The 22,718-nt window shown below is 61.8% G+C and overlaps 1 protein-coding gene across 1 annotated transcript in view; it reads right to left on the bottom strand.

The window, feature by feature from the left end:
* Nucleotides 1-1,395: 1,395 nt before the first annotated feature.
* Nucleotides 1,396-22,718, bottom strand: part of NPHP4 (nephrocystin 4) — a 109,070-nt gene continuing 87,747 nt past the window's right edge. The window contains exons 18-30 of the mRNA XM_080802469.1: nucleotides 21,535-21,712; nucleotides 16,286-16,411; nucleotides 13,614-13,825; nucleotides 10,061-10,287; nucleotides 9,403-9,589; nucleotides 8,521-8,604; nucleotides 6,067-6,223; nucleotides 5,407-5,492; nucleotides 4,780-4,865; nucleotides 3,691-3,862; nucleotides 2,894-3,073; nucleotides 2,520-2,663; nucleotides 1,396-1,993 (exon numbers count right to left, since the gene is read on the bottom strand). Coding sequence (XP_080658595.1) covers nucleotides 1,853-1,993; nucleotides 2,520-2,663; nucleotides 2,894-3,073; nucleotides 3,691-3,862; nucleotides 4,780-4,865; nucleotides 5,407-5,492; nucleotides 6,067-6,223; nucleotides 8,521-8,604; nucleotides 9,403-9,589; nucleotides 10,061-10,287; nucleotides 13,614-13,825; nucleotides 16,286-16,411; nucleotides 21,535-21,712 — 1,980 coding nt within the window. The 3' untranslated portion in view covers nucleotides 1,396-1,852. The remainder of the gene's footprint in view (nucleotides 1,994-2,519; nucleotides 2,664-2,893; nucleotides 3,074-3,690; nucleotides 3,863-4,779; nucleotides 4,866-5,406; nucleotides 5,493-6,066; nucleotides 6,224-8,520; nucleotides 8,605-9,402; nucleotides 9,590-10,060; nucleotides 10,288-13,613; nucleotides 13,826-16,285; nucleotides 16,412-21,534; nucleotides 21,713-22,718) is intronic.

The following is a 22,718-nucleotide window of genomic DNA, read 5'->3' as shown; positions in this document are numbered from 1 at the left end:
GGACCTTGCGAGCCCCACCACAGCTGGGCAGGCAATGCTGCGCTCTGAGGCCTGGAGGTCTCCCTGCAGACTGGCGGCCGGTTCCCTGGTTCCGGCTCCATGCACTTGGACCAGCACGGGTGTAGACAGGCCGAACTCTCGCCCAGGGACGGGCGTGCAAACTTAGAAAACACCAGGTTGGGCCTCCGAACAACAAAGATGACAGCACGTCGTCACATGGTAAAAAGAGCCCCAAGTACACCCGAAGGGCTTTCCCCGGAATCCACCGTCCGTGCGGGTCTGGGTGCCCACCCCGGAGCAGCACTCGGGACCCGGGCCCAGGCAGAGGACACCGGGAGCAGGTCGGCTGCAGCGCAGTCGCACTCTTTAACCCCACTCCTAGGGTCAAGCTCTAAATCAGGGGCAGTGGCTGTCCTGCCTCTCCAACGTGGCACCTGGCATCCGGCCACAGGGCTGCCTCGACGACGCTCTCTGCGGGGCCCCATCAGTCGTCTCTGAGCACATCCCAGCCCTGGGTCTCGCTCCTCACCACGGAAGCCTCCTCCATTTGAGGCGCCCCAGAGACCCACCCCCCACAGGCTTGCTCCCGCGGGGGGCTGGCCAGCACTCTGCTGCCTTCGCATCGCCCAGAATTAGGAAGAGCCTGGCTGGCCACTCGCCAGGGCTCAGGCTCCCCTGCTTCCTTCTTATCCACATTCGCAACTAACGGAAAGGAAAGTTTTCCTGTAAAACCACACGGCGCTCTCTCGCCTCTGCTCCGTCCTCCGCACTGTCCCTCCACTCCAAGCGGGCCTCCAGCCTGCCCACTTCTCCGCTTCCCCACCAGCAGCTGCGGCCGAGGCTGTGCACATTCCCCTGCTCCCACCTGCTCAGTAACAATGCTCCCAGGTACCTGCACACGACACCCAAAAGGAGGGCAGTTCCCAGGCCCCTTGGAGCCAGGTGCAGCCACGTGACCCGGTTCTGGCCAACGGGATTCTGGCAGACAGAAAAAGATTCCTTGCCTGGGGTATCCCCATCCTAATCCCTGGGAGCTATGACTGAGTGACCTGACAGGCAAAAGGGGACTCTGGAGGTGGAATTAAGGTAAGGATCTTGAGATGAAGCAGTCATCTCGAATTTTCCAGGTGGGCCCAATGTAATCACAGGGGTCCTTACTGGTGGCGGGCGGGAGGGTGGCCAGGACAACGGGAGCCATGACCAACAGAGGCAGAGGTCAGGTGCCCCACCTGCCTCGGTCGGGCCCATGCTGACACTCCGGGAGGCCAGAGGTCCCCGGCGCCCCCACTGTCCCTCAGCTGTGTTGTTGTCCTCAAGGGAAATCCGTGCTTATGCCTGGTTATGTCAGAGCGTCTGGCGAGGTTGAAAACAACAGAAAACACTCAAGAAACCATCAATAGAGAAAACAAGTAGAAGTTTAGTATTTCATACACAACTTTAAAAAGGTATGAAAGAATACCCATATGAACATTGCATAGCAAATAATGTGTGTACAAAACCCAGTAAGAAAACATAATTTTATCACCTAAGATGATTCATAAAATACGTCTCACTATAAAGCAAATCGACACGTCATAGGCAGTGACACCTGCCTGAGTGCAGCGGAGAGGAGCCTCGTGCTTCTGGGCGCTGAGCCCCACCCCAGGACGCTGGGGGCCTCGGCGCACGGCTGGCTCCGGCAGAGGCTTCCTGGACTGGGGCCTGCGAGCCAGTCCGGAGCTCGGCGGCCCCTCCGCCCTCGGCCGCGCTCACCAGCAGCACGCGCAGGTCACCAGGGGAGGAGGACACAGAGCCGGCGCACACGAGTCTGTCGCTGCGCAGCGGGGGGCGGGGGACAGCTGCGGCGGCTCCTCTACTGGTAGGTGACCTTCACGCAAAACGCCTCTTCGTTCTTGTCCTCGTGGTCGTTGATGTAAATCAGGATCTCCTCCTCCCCGGCGCTCTGACGGGGAGCGAACCGCAGGCCGATGGTGTAGGTCTCTCCTCCGGCAACCTGGAAGCAAGCATCCAGTCCAAGCCCTACCCCGGCCGCCGCCCTCTCCTCCCGCAGGCTCCGCGCGCGCAGACCCAGACACAGGAGCTTAAGCTGAGGCCCCGGACCCCGAGGCCCCAGGCCACGGGACCCCAGGCACCTGCTGCTCTGAGCTGAACCAGGGGACACAGCTGCGTCCCCACACGGGGGTCGCTTTGCAGTAACACCCTCCCCTGACTGTGACGAGCTGTACTTTCCTCCCGACGCTCACAACAGAGAAAAGGCTAACTCGAGGGCACTTACGGACAAAACTGTGGATCCCCTGTGGGGCAGGTGAGCCTGCAACGGGGCCCAGATGTGGGGGCCCCAGAGGCACAGGCAGAAGAGCTCAAAGAGGGGGCCCGGCCCCCCCCACCCAGTACCTTCCCCGGGCCAGATCGGCACTGCCCCCCCCCGGACTCTCTCCAGACCACCCCCAAACGCGGGCCGGGGCTCCGCCCGAACCCCCCGCCCGACAGCCCTGCCCTGCCCCACACAGCGCCCGCACCTGGAAGGAGTCCTCCCTGAACCGCAGCAGGTCAGGGCGGTCGCTGTGCAGGTGGAAGGCTCTCGCGGAGGGGTAGGGGTTGGTGTAGGTGATGCGCTTGTTGGCGCCTTTGCCGTCCCCCACGGCCAGCGTGATCTCGAAAGCCTGTGGGGGCGGCAGCAGCAGGCGCCCTTGCTGAGCCTGCCCCCCACGTGTGGCCCGACCTGGGGCTTCTCCCTAAATACGACACACCCCCGCGGAGGGGGCTCACCCTGCGGAAGCAACCACACCCCTACCCCCAGGCCGCGGAGGAGGAAACTCCCACCTGAGACCAGGTCACAGGACCCGGTGACATCAGGTGACCCAACACCCCCACCTCGTGAGCCCCTCCCGACCTTGGAAATGAGAGGTGGGCGGCAAGAGAGGCACACGAGCCACGAGGCCACCAGCTGGTGGTAGTCCACGTCGACCAGGTTGAGGTGGATGAAGCGGCTCCCCGCCCTCCGGGGCCTCACGGCGACGTGCAGGTCCTGCACCGCGCGCGGCGGCAACGCGAACACACCCCTGGGGTCCGTCTGGGAACGGCAGGAGAGGCAGGCTGGGAGGCGGTGCCCGCACTGTGCAGACCGCAGTTTCCTCGACGCCCGCAGCCCAGGCCGCAGAGAGACCCCCAAGGGAGCCCCAGCTACTCGGGCGGCGGTGGGGGGCCACATGGCCTGCGTGAGGACAGGAGGGGCCCGAGTGACACATCTGAGAGCTGACCCGGCCAGGCGGTCAGGCCCGCAGCGCGTCTCGCTCTGCATCGCCACGCGTGCGCCCCTCCGTGTGGCAGCGGTGCCCCGAGAACCAGAGCCGCCCCAGCCGAGGGAGAGCTCGGCGAGCTCCAGCGCCAAGGCCTGGCAAGGAGTCTGCACGGCCCACGTTATCCAGACACGCGGCTGTGGCTGAATTAATTCCGGACCTGCTACTAGTCTCCCAATAATTCTAAAAACTGGCCTCTGGGGTTTACAGGTCAGTCGTCCCACGACGGCGTATCCAGTAAAAGGCAACTGGTATGAAGGCTCTGCCAGGAGTCCCGAAGGAGCCGTGAGCCTGTCCTCAGGACCCACGCCGGCTGGAGCCAGTCCCCATACCGTCCGTTCCCAGGGTGGGGTGCGGACGACGAGAGGCCAGAGAACACCCAGGGACCCACCTTCAGCTCCTGGGGGTGCGAGGTGAAAGCCTGCACTCTCCTAACTGCCTGAGTCCCCCGAAGGACAAGGGACAGGCGGGTCCGCTGGCCTGTGACACAGGAGACGTCCACACGCTGCAAGGAGTGGAGGTGGACCTGCCACACCTGGACAGGCGTCGCCAGCCAGCGGTCCCTGCGCAGGACAGAAGCCATTACCAGCAATGGGGAGGACAACAGCCCTCAGACGACAGAGAGGCCAGAAAGAAGCTGAGAAGGTGGCCAGGAGGACAGGGGCCAAGGAGACGGGGGGAGCCCAGCTATCGTCACCCCCACAGCCACCTTCCCAACTTTGAAGGCCCACTTTGACTTTGCACCATGACACCCAGCATGAATGACAATGCGGGCTTCTGCCAGAAATGTCACCAGCCCAAACCAGGTGGTCGGGGGTGAAGCCCAGGGACAGCAGCACACGGAAGCGTCTGCGGGCTTGGAGGTCACGCAGGCCAGAGCTCCCGGGCCCCGTCCTAGCTGCCTGGAGCTGCAGGAGGATACCAACCCTCTCCTGGAAGTGGGGCTCAGTAACCCTGTCCCCCCGGCTCATCCGCACGGTCCGAGACAGGCACTGAGCACAGTTATCCCCCATTCTCAGATGTCCCATTCCAAAGCCCCCAGCCTGGCTGAGTTTTAAAAGATCCTCCTTCAAGGGACCAGAACAGGAGACTTCGTGAAAAAGGTAAAGGAACAGGGTCATTTCCGCTAAGTGGGAGAAGCAGGAAGGCGATGTGATCACCGTCTCAGGCACGGAAGGATAACGACCCCCACCTTCACCTCCCCTGGTCAGAGCCGGACACTGCACTGGGGCAGACGCCGCCTCGAGTTTCTCTCTTCGGTGGGCTCTCCATGCGTCCCTCGGGCCACCGGTACCGCTCTGATCCGAGGGCGCCCTTTGCGAGGCCCCTGCCAGCCCTAGAGTCTCCCCTCCCGTGGCCACAGGCCCGACAGGAGCCCCGTCAGGAGCTCGGAGAGCCGGGCCAGCCCTTCCGACACTCCACCCGCTTCCCACCCCCACCCACCCCTCCAGACCGCTGGGGTTTGGGTCCAAGGACTTACGCGTAAACAGTGACAAAGAAGTCTTTGCTCTCCGGGCTTGGACCACTAGCCACCTTCAGGAACACGTCCCGTGGCTCCCCGAGGCTCTAGTGGACACGGGAGCGCCCTGAGAACCCCGCCTGCTTCCCCGCTCCGAGCCCAGCCCCCCGAGCCCGCATGAAGCAGAAGCAGTGGGGACTGGGCTCCCTCCCTCCCAACAGGTGTTTAATTTTCGGTATTAGTCAGAACTCACTGTTTTTTTTTTTCACTGCAGAAAAGAAAATCATTAACTTCTTGATTTCACATTGAGTTCAGTAATTATATTCTGCAGGAGGATTTATCCAGTCTCCTAACCAGTCATAACACAATTACTGCCCTTATTCTATACACAATGGCAATTAATAAGGAGCTTAATTACCACTCACTTTGCTTCATCCCTTTTTTTATTTAAATTCAGATAATCAAAGAACTGATTGCTAGCAGAAAAGATGAACACTCCTGCATAACTCTCCCCCAGGGATGTCAACACAGCCCGTCAGCACCTTAGGAAGACCCCACTTAACTGAAAGCTACAACGAAGAGGCTGTGGGAGGCCAGTGGGCTCAGACGACAGGGGACGGGCTGGGGGACGGGCTCAGCAGAACTCACCACATTCTGGGTCTCACAGATGACATTGGGGTCGCTACATCGGACACGGACCGGGGGTTCCTCACCGGGTCTTCCCACGGGAGCACCTGGGGCAGGGAATATCCAGAACCAATGTCTTTTCTGGACAGGACTGAGCCGTGTCACGTCGCTGTCTGGGGCAGGCCTGGCCCGTAACAGGTACTCAGCGGACTAGGAAAGCGGCGATGCCACCCTCCCCCAGTCCCATCTGCACAGGACTGGCACTCCTGCCGTAAGCTGTGTCCTCGGGGACTCATCCGAAGGGAGTGACCAAAAGTAAATGGGGGGACTGTGGAGTAAGGTGCCCGACACAGAGGACACCGTCGTGTTCCGGAGGCACCAGACCGGAACCAGACAAGCGACTCGGCAGCAGAAGGCACAAGTGTGCTCCCGGCACAGCCCTCAGGGCCACGGGTTTCAGGAGGCGGAATCAGCCAGCCGAGGGCACACCCTGCCATCTCAGAGGACGCAAGGAGGTCACCATCGCAAACGACAGAGGCAGGTGGCAGAATTTACAGGCGGGTCACGGGCTGGAGTAGAGCCTCACGGGAGAACACGATGATGCCCGTTATCACCCTCAAGGAAAAACGTTCTCCACCCGTTGAACCTGCGAACACCGCCGCGGGGCCAGACGGGACCTGCCTGGAAGTGTGTGCCAGGGAGGCAGGCGGATGGCCTTCTTCAGGAAGGTGAGCTCCGGGTGGTAGAAGCGGAAGACCTGGTCCACCACGTGGGGCTGGGTCTCCACGGTGAGGCAGAGCACGGCGAGGGGCTTGCCGCCGCTGCCCCGGAACGAGACCTGCCGAGACAGCAGCCGGCGCCGGCGTCAGGACCGGCCGGCGGACCCGCAGAGAGCTCCAAGGGGCCACTCACCCCTGCGAGGAGGGAGGGATGATGAGAACGGGGCACGGAGCCTGCAGGTGCCCACACTGAGGGGACGGCGCCGGCGAAGGACCACGCGCGTAAGTGCTCTTGGGACGCACTCATCGCGTGTGGCTGCCGCCACTGCTGGCTCTCAGCACGGCACACGCCCCCAGTGCCAGTTGGAAGGTCTGCAGCCCCAACGGCAGACCCCCTCAGCCACCATCCTATCCTCCAGCATGCTGCCGTGCGCGTGCGGGGAAGCCGCTCGGAGGGTCTGACGCTAACCTCACCAGGTCCCCGTGCGTGTGGTGGACCATGAGCCCGTGAGCTCTTTGATTCCAGAGGGTAAAAGGACCTAAACCAAAGAGGCTAGAAATATAAACCTCTTTAAAAAAAAAAAAAAAAAAAAGGTTGCTGGGGCACCTGGGTGCTCAGTCGGTTACGCATCCAGCGCTTGGTCTCGGCTCAAGAGGCGATGCGAGCCCACGTCAGGCTCCACGGTCAGCAGGGAGTCTGCTTCAGAGTCTCTCTGTCCCCCAGCCCCGTGCACACGAGCTCTCTCTCGCTTTCTCAAAAATAAATAAATCTTTAAAAAAAAAAAAAAGAAAAAACAAATATCTTTATTCCCCAACTCAGTCTGGCCCCAAGCCCTCCGGGCCCCCGAATGAGGGCAGGCAGGAAGCCCGGCCCCTGAGGCAGACTCCCCACATCAACACAGCTCCCGGGCCTCCAGACAAGCCTTCCACACGCGGAAGACACGATTACTGTGAAATCTTTCAGATGTACGCATACAAAAAGCTAGAATATGTAAAGATCTGTTGAAGTCCTAAATCGTAACAGGACGGCCACCAGGGGCCAAAACCCCTGCCGGGCTGGACCCGCCGGGCTGGACCCGCCAGCCACACAGTGAGCTCCAGGCGCCCTGCCATGCCTGCCCGAGGAAGCCCCCCTCCAGACCCTGTGGGCACCGTCCTGGCTTGTCTTTGCGGTCTTCCCGCCTTCGGATCTTTGCGCCATGCTGCGCTTGGTGGGGCCTGGCCAGAGCTCCACCTGACGTCTCCCGGTCTCGAGGGACAGCAGCTTCCGCACAGTGGCTGCCCCGTCACCTGTGTCCCGATGCTCTGGCCACAAAGGCACCCGCACACCGAGACCCCCACCCACCACCCCCCTGCCCTCCCCTGCTCTGGCCACAGTTCTGCTCCCCTGGCTGCTCCTGGAAGCACAGGGGACAGCCAGGCTCTGGTCAGCCTCAGCCAGTGACCCGTCCTTGTCCCACAGCGGCAGCTCCTCCCACAGTGGGGCTCGGATCCAGGCTGTGATTTTCCACACAGCAGCCCCAGCAGTGCCCGAAAGCCCCCTCCGGGCGGGGTCCCAGGCTGACTGCCCACTCTGTGACCGAGTCCTAGTATTTCCAGCTCGGCCCGCTGTTCCCCAACACAAGGGGGCGCAGGCAGCCATTCTGGCCAAGTCTACCTCCTTGAAAGCTTGGAGTTCTGGTTTTACCTTTCCAGTGACCTGGTTAACATGCGAGCCGTTAACCCAGTTAACAGTGCTTGGAAAGGGATGGCAGTGGCAGGGAGCGGGCAGTTTCAGCACCCGCTGTCCCCCACAGACGAGAAGCAGCAAACGTACCCCTGTGCGTTCACAAGGAGACTCCAAAACACTTTTGCTTTTGTTTTTACTTTCAAACTACTTCTAAAGGCACTCGTCTGTCCAGAAAAAAAGCCTCAGAAAGTCCTTAGGACAAGTGTCCTGAGCCCCCCCTCGGGACATCCTAGAGGCAAGTGGCTCCTCCCTTCTAGGCAGGGTGCCCAGCAGCAACCCCATGGCCCACACCGATTCTAGGGGCGTGGGGATGACGTGGGCGAGGGTCAGGGGCCCGTCTCACCCCCATGTGTGGTAGCTGCGTGCCGGGACAGCCGTCCTCGCAGGGCGTGCGGCAGGCACCCACAGCACCAAGGGCTGCAAGGTGCACGTGGCCAGTGAGAGGCTTCCGGGCCAGCGTCACCAGAAGCAGTCAGTGCCCTGTCAGAACAGGAAAAGCCCACCTCCACGGGCCCTGCTTACCACCACCCACACACCGGTAGGAGGTTCAGGGAAGGGCACAGGGCCAGGCCCCAGTGACCTAACAGCTGAAGTCGCGGACACGTCACCGGGTCCGCTCAGAGGACACCTGGCTCTCAGCGTAAGACCCCGGAGCTGTCGGGAATCAGTGGGATCCTGCCCCCTTACCTTAGCATGCTTAGTTGGCATCGCACTGGACTTCTGGGGCGACCCGGCTCCCATGCCCTTCTCAGATCTCAGCTCGGCAGAGGCCTGTGAGAAACCAGCCGGCACCAGCAGGTCACGAGACGGGGTCTGAACGCGATGGGCCCTTCCACCTGTGAGACGGCTCCCGCCAGGGCGGAGGGCTCCCGTCCACGGTCTCATCTGTGCTCACAGCGTGGCCGGCCACGGTCAGGAACCAGCCTCACCCCCCGAAGAGGGAGCAGGGATGGCCGAGAACCGTGAAGGCCCACCTGACACGCAAGCCGGCTCTGCCTGACATCTTCACCGTCCTTATGACCACTTGCCCAAAAGTGCATCCAAAGAGCTGCCACAGGATTCTGTGAGGCTCAGGGGGTGCCTCGAGCCCGCTGAAGAGAGCACCATGATCCCACAGAGCTGAGCCCAAAAGTTCAGCAAAAAAGATGAAATGCAGACCCTGCACGCCCCACGACCCCCACAGGCACACCGCATGGACCACGCACACCCAGCACTGGAAACCTCCAAGCCTGCGTGTCCTGCAGAGAAGCAAACACTACAGAAGACGTGGGCAGACGGCGTTAACAAGAACACAGAATGCTGGAAAATTCCAGCCCATCACCTCTTCTGACGTGAGGAAGAGGTTCTGTGCCCGAGAGGTAGAGTACTCAGAGGGGACGGTCGGCCTTTCCCGAGGCCCCCGTGTGCGTGCACACGCAGCGGCTAGTGGAGCAGGTGACCTCCGTAGGCTATGCGGTCTGAGCAGCATGGGGAGACACGTGGGAATGCCCCCCTTCCAATTTTTAGCCAAGTGGGATTTCCCCATGTGCCTGACAAGCCCGTCTGGCACTGGAAGAAAGACGGGCTCACCTGCACCAAGGCCGGCGGCCCCACAGAGAAGGTCTGATATCGGAAGGGGATGTGGACGGTCTCCCGCGGACGCAGGAAGATCTGTGGGGCGAGGTCGCCTCGGAGATGGAACATGTCCTCTTCCACCGGCGTGTTCAGCTCAGCCGCATCCTTGAAGTACCTCCACTCCCGACTGTCCTGGATGATGCTAGAAGGCGGGAGACACGGGCTCTGAGACTGTCCTGGTGATGCTAGAAGGCGGGAGACACGGGCTCTGAGACCGTCCCGAGTGATGCTAGAAGATGGGGAGACACGGGCTCTGAGACCGTCCCGGTGATGCTAGAAGGCAGGAGACACGGGCTCTGAGACCGTCCCACTGATGCTAGAAGATGGGGAGACACGGGCTCTGAGACCGTCCCGGTGATGCTAGAAGATGGGGAGACACGGGCTCTGAGACCGTCCCACTGATGCTAGAAGATGGGGAGACACGGGCTCTGAGGCAAAAACGCTCTTCCTGCTGAGTCCCCTGCCCGCCCATGAGAGCCAGCACCCGGGACCGTGGGCAAAAGCCAAGACCAGTGGGACCCTCGAGGGTCGAGAGCAGCTCAGCTTTCATCTCAGGGAGAACCCGAGTCACCCCAGGGGGCACCCCGCACGTGGGGCCGCCGCTCGCGCCCACCTGAGCTCGGGGTTGTCCACCTCGATGGTCACTGTGTGCTGCATGTTGTGGGGGTTCTTGAGGGCGAACTCGAAGAACTCGGCAGTGCCCAGTGTGACGTGGATGGTGTGTGTGGTGGTGATGGCCAGGCTCAGCGCGCTGGAGATGCTCTCGGCCTTCATGCGCTCCCGATAGGCAGCGATGACCTGCAGGTCGTGTGCGTGCTGGGCGCGGACGCTCTGCTGAGCCTGCAGACACGGGGGCCAAACCAGACCACGGTCCTGGGCTTACTCTCCTTCCCGAGGGCCATTCGGCCACCTCTCCCACTCCCCAGATTCTTCCCGGAATCCCCACCACCCCCTTCCTCAGCCTCCTGGGTTGGATGGGACCGGCCCACCCCAGGTCCAGAGGACAGAAAACAGGTCTATGCGGCTCTGCTGGCTTCTCTCTGCCCTGCAGTGGTCTCCCCTGTAGAAGGCAGGGTCTGCTCCGCGTGCTCCCGAGAGAAGACAACCACCCACGAGGCCAGCTCTCCCAGTGGCCTCAAGGCTGGCATCTGGTCACACTGGAATCAGCAGCAGAGGCTTCTAACAAAAGAGGAAAAAGCGGCCTCAAAGCGACTAAGATGGGAGCTGGGCTCATTGACCACGTCCCCGGCGTCGCAGCAGGAGCCCCGTGTGTGAGCAGGGGCCTGACGGACCCGAGCCGGGCCACAGTCCACTCGGCTGGCGCGCTGCCTCGGTGGGGCTCAGCCACAGGCCCTTCCCCACCTCTTTGCTCCGTGGCCTGACTTGTGGGGCTTGGCCGACACGACGTGTTCTGGAGGCTGGAGGCTGGCTTGTGTTTTCCGTGGGACTTACACTGAAGAGTGAGGACCGTGGAGGCTGCCCGGCAGGATCTAAGACCTAGAAGACCCCCCACCCCACGCCGCTCTGTGCTGGGGAATCAGCCGGGCCCCGGGCTGAGAACTCTGAACGCGGAGGAGGCCCGGCCATCAGAAGGCAGAGGCTGTCTGAGCGCCTCTGAATTTCAACTCAACAAGTAAGGACCAAATTTGGTTTCTGACTTAAATTACTTTGGATACTGACTTTCCAACATCCCCAACTCTGGCCTTCCCCTCACAAGGGGGTTGAAGCTGAACTTTTCATTTCGCCCTGGGGATCTGAAACAGGAGGGTGGTTGTGCTCGTATCCGAGGCCTCCCCACACAGGTGATTAGAGCTTCTTCACGGAGTGTGGGATGGCCACACAGAGTTTAGGCTGAGAAACTTGAACTGAGACAGTGCATTATTCTGACCCACTCCCAAGTTGCAGGGACAAATTCTGGACGGCCACCAGTGGACCATCCACCACAGGATTTCGGGGACAGGCTGGGGGCAGGGCACAGCGACAGCCACTCCCCAGTTCACCACACACCAGGGGGTGAAAAGCGTGACCCTGGGGGTTGTGAGGAGGGATTCTCCTTGCCTGTCCTGTGTCGTTCTGTACCACAGAGGAAGCTGTCAGGAAGCCTGGCACCCCTGGCCTCCCTCTGCCCCACAGGACATGGGGCGACTTCTCTGACAGAAAGTTCTGGAGCATAAACCAGGCAGGCCTAACCCTGCCTTCCCTCAACCTTTACCTTTGGGATCAAGCTGGCTGGACACAGCACCAGGGGCTCGCCCTGCCCCTCACCAGCGCTGGGGTCAGTGGCCCACGGCCGGACGCCTCGCCAGGTGGCTGGGCTCAAGCACCCCGACCACAGAAAATGGTCCATTCTGCTACATCACCAGAGTCACCGGTGACAGAGGTGACACTCTGGTCTCTCTCTGCCACAACTCTGCCTGACTGCTCACTCAGTTCAAAAGTCAGCCAGGCTAAGGTCAGGGCACTCAGGGGAGCCCTTGGGTCCCCACAAGCGGCAGAGCCCGGTGACCAGGTCAAGGGTGGGCACCGTACCCAACCAGAGCAGTGAGACTGGCGAGCCTTTTGCCAGGATTTCTGGAAAGAAAGCTCATCTTAGTGTGGGATGAGTACATGAAGGGGGTTAGTGCCCCCAAACCGTTATTGTGGAGGACAACCCGAGGGCTGCAGGGGTTGGGCAGAGAGCAGAGGTGGGGGCCGGTCCCAGGCGCCCCAGGCCTGCCTGGTCAGTACCAGGCTCTGCATGCGGCGGCACCTGCTCAAACACGGAATGGCGGGTCCGGAGTCCCAGCCAAGGGCCCTGGGGATGGCGCTGCTGCACAGCCTGCAGCCTCCAACGACCGCCCCACGAGGAGAGAGCCCGCCAGCCCTTCTCCGGGGGCCCACGGAGGAGGTGCCCGGCGCAAGGTCTTCCCACGGCTGGGGCTCCGCTGGCGCACACAGTGGCTGAAGCGGACCAGCAGCAGACGGTGGGGCCGGCCACTGTCCCCGGTGCCACGGAAACGGAGCTACCCTCCTGCGGATGCTGGGACTGTCCCCAGCAACAGCTGGGACACCAGCGCAGGCATCTGGCCCTACTCTGTGCCCAGGACTCCCCCAAGAAGCCCCCAGACCACCAGCATGCCCGGTGCCCGGCATGACCACCAGGGAAGCAGGCCACGCTCAGCGCTGCTCTCCGCCTCCCAGGCACAGCCCACGGCCCGAGGCCCGCTGACTGCAGGAGCGTCCGGCCCTGAGGTCTGGCCTGGGCCTCAGCTCCTCGACCTCACACGCCACCCCACCTCCAGCTCCCGTCAGGTGGCCTGCTGACATCGTGAACTCACAAACCCTGGGAGAACCTGATGGGAGACAGACCGCCACCGGGTCCACACAACAGGTCACTTTCACCTTTGATTCTCCAGGCCTCCAACCCAGGAAAACCATGAGAATTTAGTGGAATGTTTTCTTGTATTCAGAAATCCAATGACATCCAAATTCACTGCTGAGCCGGGGGTGTGGGGAAGGGGGGGCGGTGGGGCCAGCCGACATAGCCGAGGGGCTGCCGGGCCGCCCACTCCAGCCTTGCTCGCTGGCCTAGTCCCGTCTCCCGCTACACCCCACACGTGAGGGCAGGAGCCCGCCCCAGCAGCTGTGCGCACGGACGGCCGAGCAGGGACGTCTTTCCAGACACCTGCCTGCCTTTACGTCAAGGGCGATCCTCAGAGCTTTCTCAAGGCCCCTGTGGCCTCCTGACTCCACGAACCCATTTCCTAGGTCAGGGTCTTCTCTAGATTTTTAGACAAAAATGGGAATTTTTCTGGTCGGAATGAATTCCTTGATTTGCACTGATGACCCGTTCACAGCCCCGACCCCCAACATGGGAGCCCCTGAGCTTTCTTAAGAGCCCAGGTTATGGACACGCACGCGCACAGCCCAGCCAGACACAGGATCTCCAGGGCTGGAGCCCAAGAACCAGCTTTTATAAAAACTCTCCAAGTAACTGATTCTCCAGGAAAACCTCCCTTGCTGGCTGAGAGCTCCGTCTCCCCTACATTCCACAAGTAGGGTTCGGGGGTGGGGGTGGGGGGAGCCACGCGGAGAAGAGCAACCGGAGGACAAGGCCGCTTTCATTCCCGACCGCGGCCCCCACGCGGGGACAGCCGGGGGCAGTGGGAGGTGGACAAGGGCCTCACCAACAGGCTGGCCCCCCAGCAGCTGAGCTCTCCTCCAGACTCCCGAAGGCGCACGGACCTCATCCGCTCCAGCTTGCGCCTGCGGACGGCGTCCCCCTCGCGGCCGGCACCCGGGGGCCCCTTGCTCCCGGGCTGCGCGCGCGTGAACAGCATGGCGGCCAGCTCACGGTCCACGTCGGCCAGCTTCTGTGCTTGGACCACGTTTTTGACTGCTGGAAGGTTCAAAGAGGGAGCAAGAGGTTAAAGTGTAGAATTTACTTTCTTCAAGCAGACCCAACAAGCTTCCAGCCACTCACCCAGGGCAGGAGCTCAGCAGGCACCCTGCCCTCTCCTGTACCTTCGAAGACATTCTTAAAGATGGCTGGGCTCCACAGCGTCCCCCCTTTCCCAGCCTTTCAAATAAAGGAATTCTGATCTTGGTCCTTAGAGACAAATTAATACACCATTAGGTGACTTTCCAGAGGAAAATAAAGGTCAGTGTTCCAGAAGCGGATGCTCTCTGGGTTCTCAAAGGCCGCTGACACCCCATCCAGGACGCAGCCCCGCCGGCGAGAGCCTCCTGACTCAGGGACCACTCAGAGCTCTCCAGACGCTGTCCCACCAGGTCCTCAGATCCCGTGTGTGCTCGGTCAGGACTCAGGGGCTCTGGCGAGCTGCCTGCTTGGCCTGAAGCCCCAGCCCAGGATGGGGTGGGGGACTCAGACCAGCCCGGCCCCCAGGGAACGGACTCCTCTGGGTGCCTCTGCTCAAACCCCGGACAGACACAGAAGCCGTGTGAGCAGACAGACAGACGCCGGAGCAAACAGACGGGCCGCATTCTCTTCAGGTGACAAAGCCACACACGGCACACGTGAGCACACAAGCTGACACACGAGCTTCCCGGACCAGCCCTCAAGCTGGCGCAGGCGGGCAGGCAGAAGAGAAGGGGCACCCCAATGTAGGCCCGGGCCCCCCTGAGCCTCAGGCACCCGCAGCCCCTGCGGGAAGCGAGCACCCTGCTGAATCTGTGGGCAGGTCCCCCACTAGCACCCCATCTCCAGCCTCCGACTGACACGCTCCATGCGATGGCAAAGCTCTTTCCCCGACTCGCCCATTCCTCCTCTATCCCCTCTAACAAAGGCTGTTCGCGGTTCCTCACCACCATTTTAAAGCTGTTCAATTGCTTTTCAGGTGTTAAGAGTCACTCTAGACAAGTAAAATGCTACCTCAAAATAATTTTTGGGTGCAGGTGTAGTGGGTGGGCCACCCCCCTCGGTGGGGTTTGAGCAGCCCGAGGCCCACGGTCCCGGGGGAAGGAGACAAGCAAGCTGGGGGTTGACCGATGAGCTCCGGGTCAGACCGCATCACCCAGTGCCAACGAGACCAGACATGAAATTCCAGCACTGCTCAGAGCCCGGGAGCACTTGCTAAAACTCTGCACAACTTCCTAGTTGCCCGAGCCTTGCCTGCTGGGGAGGACGGGGGGCTCTCTGAGGGACCGCTCCCTCCTGTCTTCGCTCAAACAGGGAGAAGGGGACCAGGGGCTTCGGAGGCTCTCCGCTCACGCAACCAACACTCACGAGTTACAGCTCGCTGCACGGCCTCGCCGAACCCCCAACCTACTGGGCCCCAAGGCGGGGGCTTTCACAAATACGGCCCACCGGTTCTTGGACCAGCCGGGGACAGAGAAGCCCTGGCCCCCACGTGGGAAATCCAGATTCTCACCCAAACTCACCACTGTTTACCACACAACCAGCCAAGTCACCCGACCTCCCCTGCCTTGGTTTCCTCAACACTGAACGGGAGAACAGACACTCAGCCGGCGGGACCATGGGCCCTGGACCGCTCTGAGCATCAGAGCCTCTGGGGCCCCTCTCCCAGGAGAACACTCGAGCGCCCACAAAGTCTGGGCTGGTGCTTCAGAGCGCACAGGGTCCTAGAGGCCTTGCAGCTCTCACCAGCCACAGCACAGGCTCCGGGCACAGGCTACGGGACAACGGCGTCTGAGGACCATCGGCCCAGGAAGCTCGGAGCAGCTGTGGATCCGCGCCAGAGGGCCTGTGACACGGGGACACCACCCAGAGGGCACACCCGCTTTTCGTCCCACCAACTACTGTGCTGCCAGGTCTGCGGGTGACTCGAGGGGACAGAAAACTTCAGACACCCCCTGCTTTGGACAACATTCTCCCAAGTGCAGGCCTTTGCTCCCCAAGCGCCACAACTCGTTTACTCCCCCCCACGTGGGGCTTCAAACCAGTTTTTACAAACCATCAGGGTCCTTGTTCAGCAGGGAGCCTGCCTCTCCCTCTCCCTCTGCCTGCCGCTCACGCTGCTTGTGTGCATGCACACTCTCTCTCTCTACTAAAAAAAAATAAAATCTTAAAAAAACAAAAATAAAAAACAAATAGAAACCAGTCTCTGTTCATCCTAGCCTTTTCTTCACTTCCTGCTCCCCTGAAGATGGGCAGCTAGAACGCAACACGGATGCCACGTGCAGGACGACAGCGCTGCCGGCTTCCACGGAGCCCTCTCTAGAACATTCCGGCTGTGACGCACATGCTGACCCGGCACAGCCTGAGCGTCCACTGAGGCAGGCAGGGCGCTGAGCTGGACACGACGGCCACCGCGCCCGCCCCCTGATCATGCATGTCCCTGCACACAGTCCCTCCCGCCCCCACCCGGCCCCCACTCACGTCTCAGACCCCCGCGCGTGAGGAGACTGCCTCCCACGAAGTGCCGGGCACCGTCGTTCGAGATGACCCGTGACCTGGAAGGTGGCAAGGAGCTCGACTTTCTCTCCATCTGCTCACACACGTGACCTAAGTTAAAGACATCCCAGCAGAAGGTGTGAACACTGACAGGAGCGTGAGGAGACACACCAACTCCCCTCCAGGAAGCTCGGGGTTCCAAAGGGCCCGTGCACACCCCCTGGCCCGCTGACACCCCGGACCCGCGCTCCGGGCTCTGGATCTGCTCCGCAGTCGAGAGCTGGCCGGCGGGCCTCGCTCCCGCGGGGTCAGAGCTCCGGGTGCGCACACCATCCCCCCTCCCTCCCTGCAGCGGGGCTCACACGTGCCCGCACCGCGCCTTGGAGGAGGCCTCTGCGCGTGTCTGCTAACGGCGGACACACACTTGAAGGTCAACGAGCCTCAGCAAGCTAGAATCTTCTGGAGCCGTTTCCACACAGAAGCCTTAGCAGGAAGCAGCACGCAGCTTCGGAGGACCAGGTGTGAGCCCGGGGGCGGAGCTCAAGGCGGGCCTGCCCGGCTGGACGGCAAGCAGCACCCCGCTAACCCCAGCATGTGCGAGGCCCACGGAGGATAGAAGCCCAACCTCGGAGCCCACAACCCCTCTGCGCGGACATGACCCCCACCTCCGGGAAGGCGGGGCACAGCCGATGAAGTCGGATTCCAGAACGAACCCCCCCACATTCCGGACACAAAATGCTCGCTCTGTGGGCTTCCCCGATTCCGGCAGGATGGTGCTGAACGCCTGCAGGCATGGCCCTCCTGGAGACCTTCCTGGGAGCTGCTGGAGGAGGTACCCGTTCCCCACCTCTCTGCATCCCCTCCCTCCCCGCCTCCACTCTGCCCCTGGGGGGGCACGGACAGGGTGGCTTCACCCCCTCAGCTCCGCCCACCCCTGCCTCTGTCCCACAGGACAGTGCTAGATGCAGGAGCACAGCCCTGACCACAGCGGCGGGCTGGGCCTCAGCAGCGTTGACCAAAGTGACCTTTTCACCTCCAGCTGTCGGGCAGGAAGGTCTCCCTCTTGACTGGTACCGAGCTGAGGTCGAGAAGGGAAGGCCTGTCCCGCCAGGGAGGTTCTGTGGTCTCTGCCCTGCCAACGGGCGCTGCCCCTGCAGACCCCAGGGTGCAGCAGCTGGAGAGACAGGTGTGGCAACAGACCAGCCCGCGGGAGACCAGCAAGGACTAAGGCCCCAGTCTGGGCGTGGAGGAAAATGCTCGATTCAAAACTGACAGACGGACTGAAACTGCCTCTGGCCAATCATGAGTGATGTCCTTGGCGTGGTTTACAGGCTGGGGACACATAGGAGAGCAGAGTCCTGCCTTCTCATCGTTTCCAAACTCCTCTGGTCGCCTGGCGTGTTTCTGAGACTCTCACACAGGGTGGCCTCCCCCAGCCTTCTTGCGACAAGAGCCGCTCCTGGTCACGAGCCCGGGGGCGCAAAGCGGTCACAGCTCGGCCAGCAGTCCCGGCAAGCACAGGCACGCTGGTGTCTTCCACAGTCCCCAGCAGGGAGACCAGAGCACTGGGACAGGCGTGGAGGTCACTGTCCAGAGCCTTCCCTAAGCAGCACCACAGTCCAGGCCGGCGAGGCGTCGGGTCAAGCCCAGGTTTTGCCTGCCAGGTGCGCACCACGTCACCATGAGACGCCAGATGGCGGGCCTGCCTCCTCTGCGGTGGTTACTCACAGGCCTGGCCACTGAGGCCAGTGACAATCCTACCTGGCGTCTCTTCCTGGGGGGCTTCGGGGCCAGGCCCGGTCCTGCCGCTGCTCCATCCCCCCCGCCCCACGCTGGCTCTGCACGCACAGCGCACACGTCTGCGTCACGCTCAGCGCCCGGGCGGATGCCCTCTCGCCCTGCGTCTTGAGTCCCAACTGTTCTCGGCCTCTGTGCGGCTGAGCACGGAGCACTTCTCCCTGGGGGTCTGCCCACCGCCCACCGCCCACCCCGCGGCTGCCTCTCTGCTCTTCCCCCGCAGACGGAGGAGCCGCGGACCCTCTGCCAAACACGGCCCTCCTCTCCCTGTGGTCAGCTCACCCCCAACACAGCTCAGTGTCACAAGGTCGTGAGGCTCGTCCCCAAGAACGGAATCCGGTGTGAACACTACTTTGACGGGCTCAGCTGCTCACGCCTCGGGGTCTGCTTTGTCAGCCCAAGTCCAGGAGGCACAGAATCGGCTCTCACACTCGCTCATCCTCCCGTTTGTGAACCTCCCATCACCACACCAGGCCACTGTGGCCACTGCCGGGCGACCATCGCAGCAAGGAAGACCAGCCATGTCCCCAAGAAGCCCCAGGCCCCAAGAGGGACAGACAAGCCAACAAGCGGACAGGCAGGGACAGACAGCCCGGCCAGGTGGGGAAGGGACAGCCAGCTGACGCCAGAGCCCAGGTCCCGGCACCAACACTCACTGCTCTGGTACCACCCTGCCCTCCATATAAGAGGGGCGAAGCACCACGGAGCCCAGGGGCGCTCCGTTCCTGCCCCGAGCTCAGAGTCGGTCCGGGCTCCTGGCTCTCAGCGCCATTCCTCCCCGGTGCGGGTGGACCGCCTGGCCAGCTCTCAGTCCCACCCTGAAGACCTGCTCCGTCAGTCACCCGGCAGTGGGCAAGTGCCCCCTCTGCTCCCTGTCAGGACAAGGGATTTGTGCCCCACCTGAGGGACCCTGGGAACCCTCCGTGGCCGCGCCTGAAGCATCAGGCAAGGAGGCCCCCCCACCAGGTCTGGCCGGCATGCCCGCGGCCTCCATCCAGCCTGGAGACCGCTCCACTGGGAGGGACGGCGGCAGCTCAGGAGCCGCTGCACACAGCTCACGGGGCATATGGCCAGTGGCCTTGGAGCCGGGCTCTCAGGAGTCACGACAGTCACCGCGGCACATGGCACCAGCAGGATGACGCGGTCACCTCCGGACAGACCAGGACCGTCCCCGAGCGTCGCTGTTTCCTCCTACACGTTTTGCACTTGCAGTGTTGGTTTGGAAGCTGGGACAATAAACTAGATCGGGGGCACGTCCGCACACTGACTCAGGGACCGGACACGGGGAAGGCGCTCACTTCCTCTGGGCGCAGTCCGAGATCCCAACAGCCATGGCTTTCTTTCCCTTCGGGGAGACCTGGGCTAAGCTGGGGACCGGCACATTTGCTGCCAGAGCAGGAGCTCCCTCCAGATGGGCAGGGCTCCTGGCGCGGTCTGCAGCTACCCTCGGTCCACGGCAGGAGCAGAGCACGTCACCGTGGCCCCCCCTCCAAGCCCAGGCCCTCTAGCCACACCATCCAGTTCTCCTTCAACCCTGAGAACGCGGAGCTGGGAGCCGCAGCAGCCCCTCGCTCCCCGGGGGGCCCCCAGGAAGGGCCACAGATACAAGTGACAGCAGCTCCCCGAAGAGCCACAGTCACACCGCCGACGAGGCCACAGAGACTGTCACGGAGCCTGTCTGAGCCGAGATGCCACGGGCACGAGCACCACCCATCCCGGGGCACAGAGAGGGTGCCCCGTTCCGCAGCCTCGAGCTTCACCACCCACCCTGTGAATGCAGAGCAGAGGAGCGATGCCACGCCGGGCGGTGGGACGCCGGCCCGACCCTGCTTGTCCCCCGAAGCTCACACACCCTCTTCCTGCTGCTGCTTGCGGCAGAACAACCAGTTTTATAAAGAAACAAAAGCCACAACACTCTTTTTCCAGAAAACGCAGAATCTGCAGGGGAAACCACGGTGTGGCCGCGCAGCCCAGTGAGCTGCGCGCATTTGTTCTTTGTTAATCCCCTCGGGGGCCGCGCCTCTCGCCTCTCGGGGCGTCTCTGACTCTGCCCCATGCGCTATCGCTCTCTTGCAGGCAAAGTATGGAAATGACAATTTGAGATAACATATAATGGAGCTAATCTTTCTTCTGCAGATAAGATTTAAAACTCGAAATCACTGCACATTTGTGGGCTGTGAATAAATACAAAAATAACCAACGTGATCTCAGAAGCCAGACGCTTCTCGCAGCAACCTTGCTCGGAGGAGCTTCTGAACGATGTCGGCTTCTCACATGCGGCTCATTTCTTCCTCCAGAACCTAATTGAGTTTTGCTGTTTCCATATTGTCTGTTTTCCAGGCTGCCTCAGATGCCACGATTGTAAACAAGCAGGCAGAAGCCTCCAAGCTGACTTAATGGGCTGCGCGCGCCCGCCCTGCTGTGGCGGCCCCCGCTCGCCCCTCCACACTGCCCACATGGGCTCCTGTGGCCCACGGGGCTCCAGGCTTTAATGGCAGCCCGGGCTGTGAGGAGTGGAAAATTCTCCCATAAAACGTGAGAGGTTTGAGTCTCATCTGGATGGACACGGCTCCAGAAACCTCAAACATCTTGGTTTCATCCTGCTTTCCATTTCACCCCGAAAAACCCCAATCAGAGTTCCCTGGAGGGAGACAGAGTGGGTCCGTCCCCTGGTCCCACAGGGGCTCACTCTGGTCCCCTGCCCCGTGGGGGCAGGCATGCCGGCCCCAGGCTCCCCATGGGTCAGGGCCTCAGAGGGGCCTCCACAACGTCTAGGGACGTCCACGGTAGCCGCAGCCAGCCCCGCGCCCTGCCACCGGCCCATGAACAAAGGTGCATCCGGGCTGTGCTCAGCATGTCTGATCCGAGAGCAACCCTCGGACACCGCTAGGTGTGAGGTCAGAGCACTGGGCTCTAAAGATGCTTCTCTGCTCCTTCATCCCAGGCGGCACGGAAGTTGAGGAACACTTCCCTCTCCTCTCCTGTGATGAAGGAGTTCCGTGGGCTGATATTCCATACGAAAACCCCTCCTGGAACCAGTCACCTTATCTGAGGATTGCCACAGAGATGCCCCACAGACGGCACCAAGAAACAAAATGTGGGCAAGACTGATGACTAATGATCCCAAATCCTGATCACAAATCAGGAACACCAACTGGTGCCAGGATGGACTCGGGGGTCAAAGACAGACCAGCGGTTGGGGGTAGGCTCAGTGGTGAAGGACAGATGTTCATGGTCAAGGACAGATGCCCCATGGTGGAGGACAGATGTCCAGTGGTCGAGGGCACTCAGTGGTCAAACAGTAAGAGCTTTTCTGAATTCCTGTTGATTATATGACGCCCACAGTAGTACCCACTGCCCTAACAGAGCAGCAGCTGCAGAACGAGTGGCCACCCAGGAGACGGCCTAAAGCCAGCAAAGCCACCAGGGACTCTTACCCACGTTGGCCAGCGTCAGATGCAGCCAGCCCTTCAGCACCGTGTAGACACCGATGGGCTTGACACAGCCAAACCGGGTCACATCTCCACTCACCACCACGTCCTGCTCATACTCGGTCGCCACAACCTCGAGCTCATGCAGGACCTGCACAGCCGGCCGGCCTTGGCGGAGGAGATGCTGCAGAGGAAAAGGCACCAGTCAGAGGGTGGCTGAGGCCGAGCCCGTCTTCTTATGAAAACCTAAGTCCCCACTATCCGGTTTTTCCCGCAAACTCTTTCACAAAGTGCAGCCAATCCACCCAGTGAGTGAGCGCCAAGGACGCACAGACAGGCCAGGCAGCCACCTTCCTGGAGCCCGTTCTGCAGAGAGAACCCCCGGAAACGAGTGACAGAACGAGGCTGGGGACGCTGAGCAGACCCCGCCTCCGGTTAGTGAGAGCTTCCAGAAGGAGGCATGAGCCAGGCAGGGAAGGCTGGGGGCACACTCGGCCCAGGGTGCAGAGACAGACCCCCACACCCGGGGCCTGAGCATCCGGCTTTAGTGTGGCTAGAAGACAGGGAGTGGCCGGGAGCAGGGCCACCGGGCAGCTCAGGTCCTGCTGCGAGGGTCCACACCAGGCCCCAGTTGCTCAGAGCCGGTGAGAGCAGATCCAGGGCAGCGCAGGACCTTCTTGACCCAGTGCTGTCTGCTACACCAGCTCACCCCTCAGTGCTCCGCCTGAGCCCGAGCACTAGTGAGGCCCGCAGGGGAACGAGAGGACCACGGCCGCCTCCAGGCCCAGCTGGGATCCTCTTCCTAGGAGGCCTTGGGAAAGTCACCCGACCTTTCAATGTGCACTTCTCCCACACAAACGGGCGTGCAGGACCAGAGGAGAGTCCCAGCGCGTCCTCCTGCAGCGATCACCCCTGCTCTGGGAGGGAAGGCGCCCACAACGACCCCTCCCTGGTGGGTCTGGCAGCTTCCAGTTGCTTCGGACCCTGCAAGCATCACGGTGTGGGTCCGCGGAGCCCACACACCCGCATCCGTGTTCACGGCCGGGGCCGGCGGCCGGGCTGACTGCACGATGTCCTTGCGGGAGAAGGGCCCATTGATGAAGGAAGTGACCCCCAGGCGCCAGGAAGCAGAGAGGCCAAGAAAAACAAGGCATCGCATCCCACTATGGGCGGCAAAGATTTCTTGTTTA

The sequence above is a fragment of the Martes martes genome, assembly GCF_963455335.1.
Source record: "Martes martes genome assembly, chromosome: 4".
NCBI classification, from domain to species: Eukaryota; Metazoa; Chordata; class Mammalia; order Carnivora; family Mustelidae; genus Martes; species Martes martes.
The sequence above is the reverse complement of the archived record's forward strand: the minus strand, read 5'-3'. Positions and strand labels throughout refer to the sequence as shown.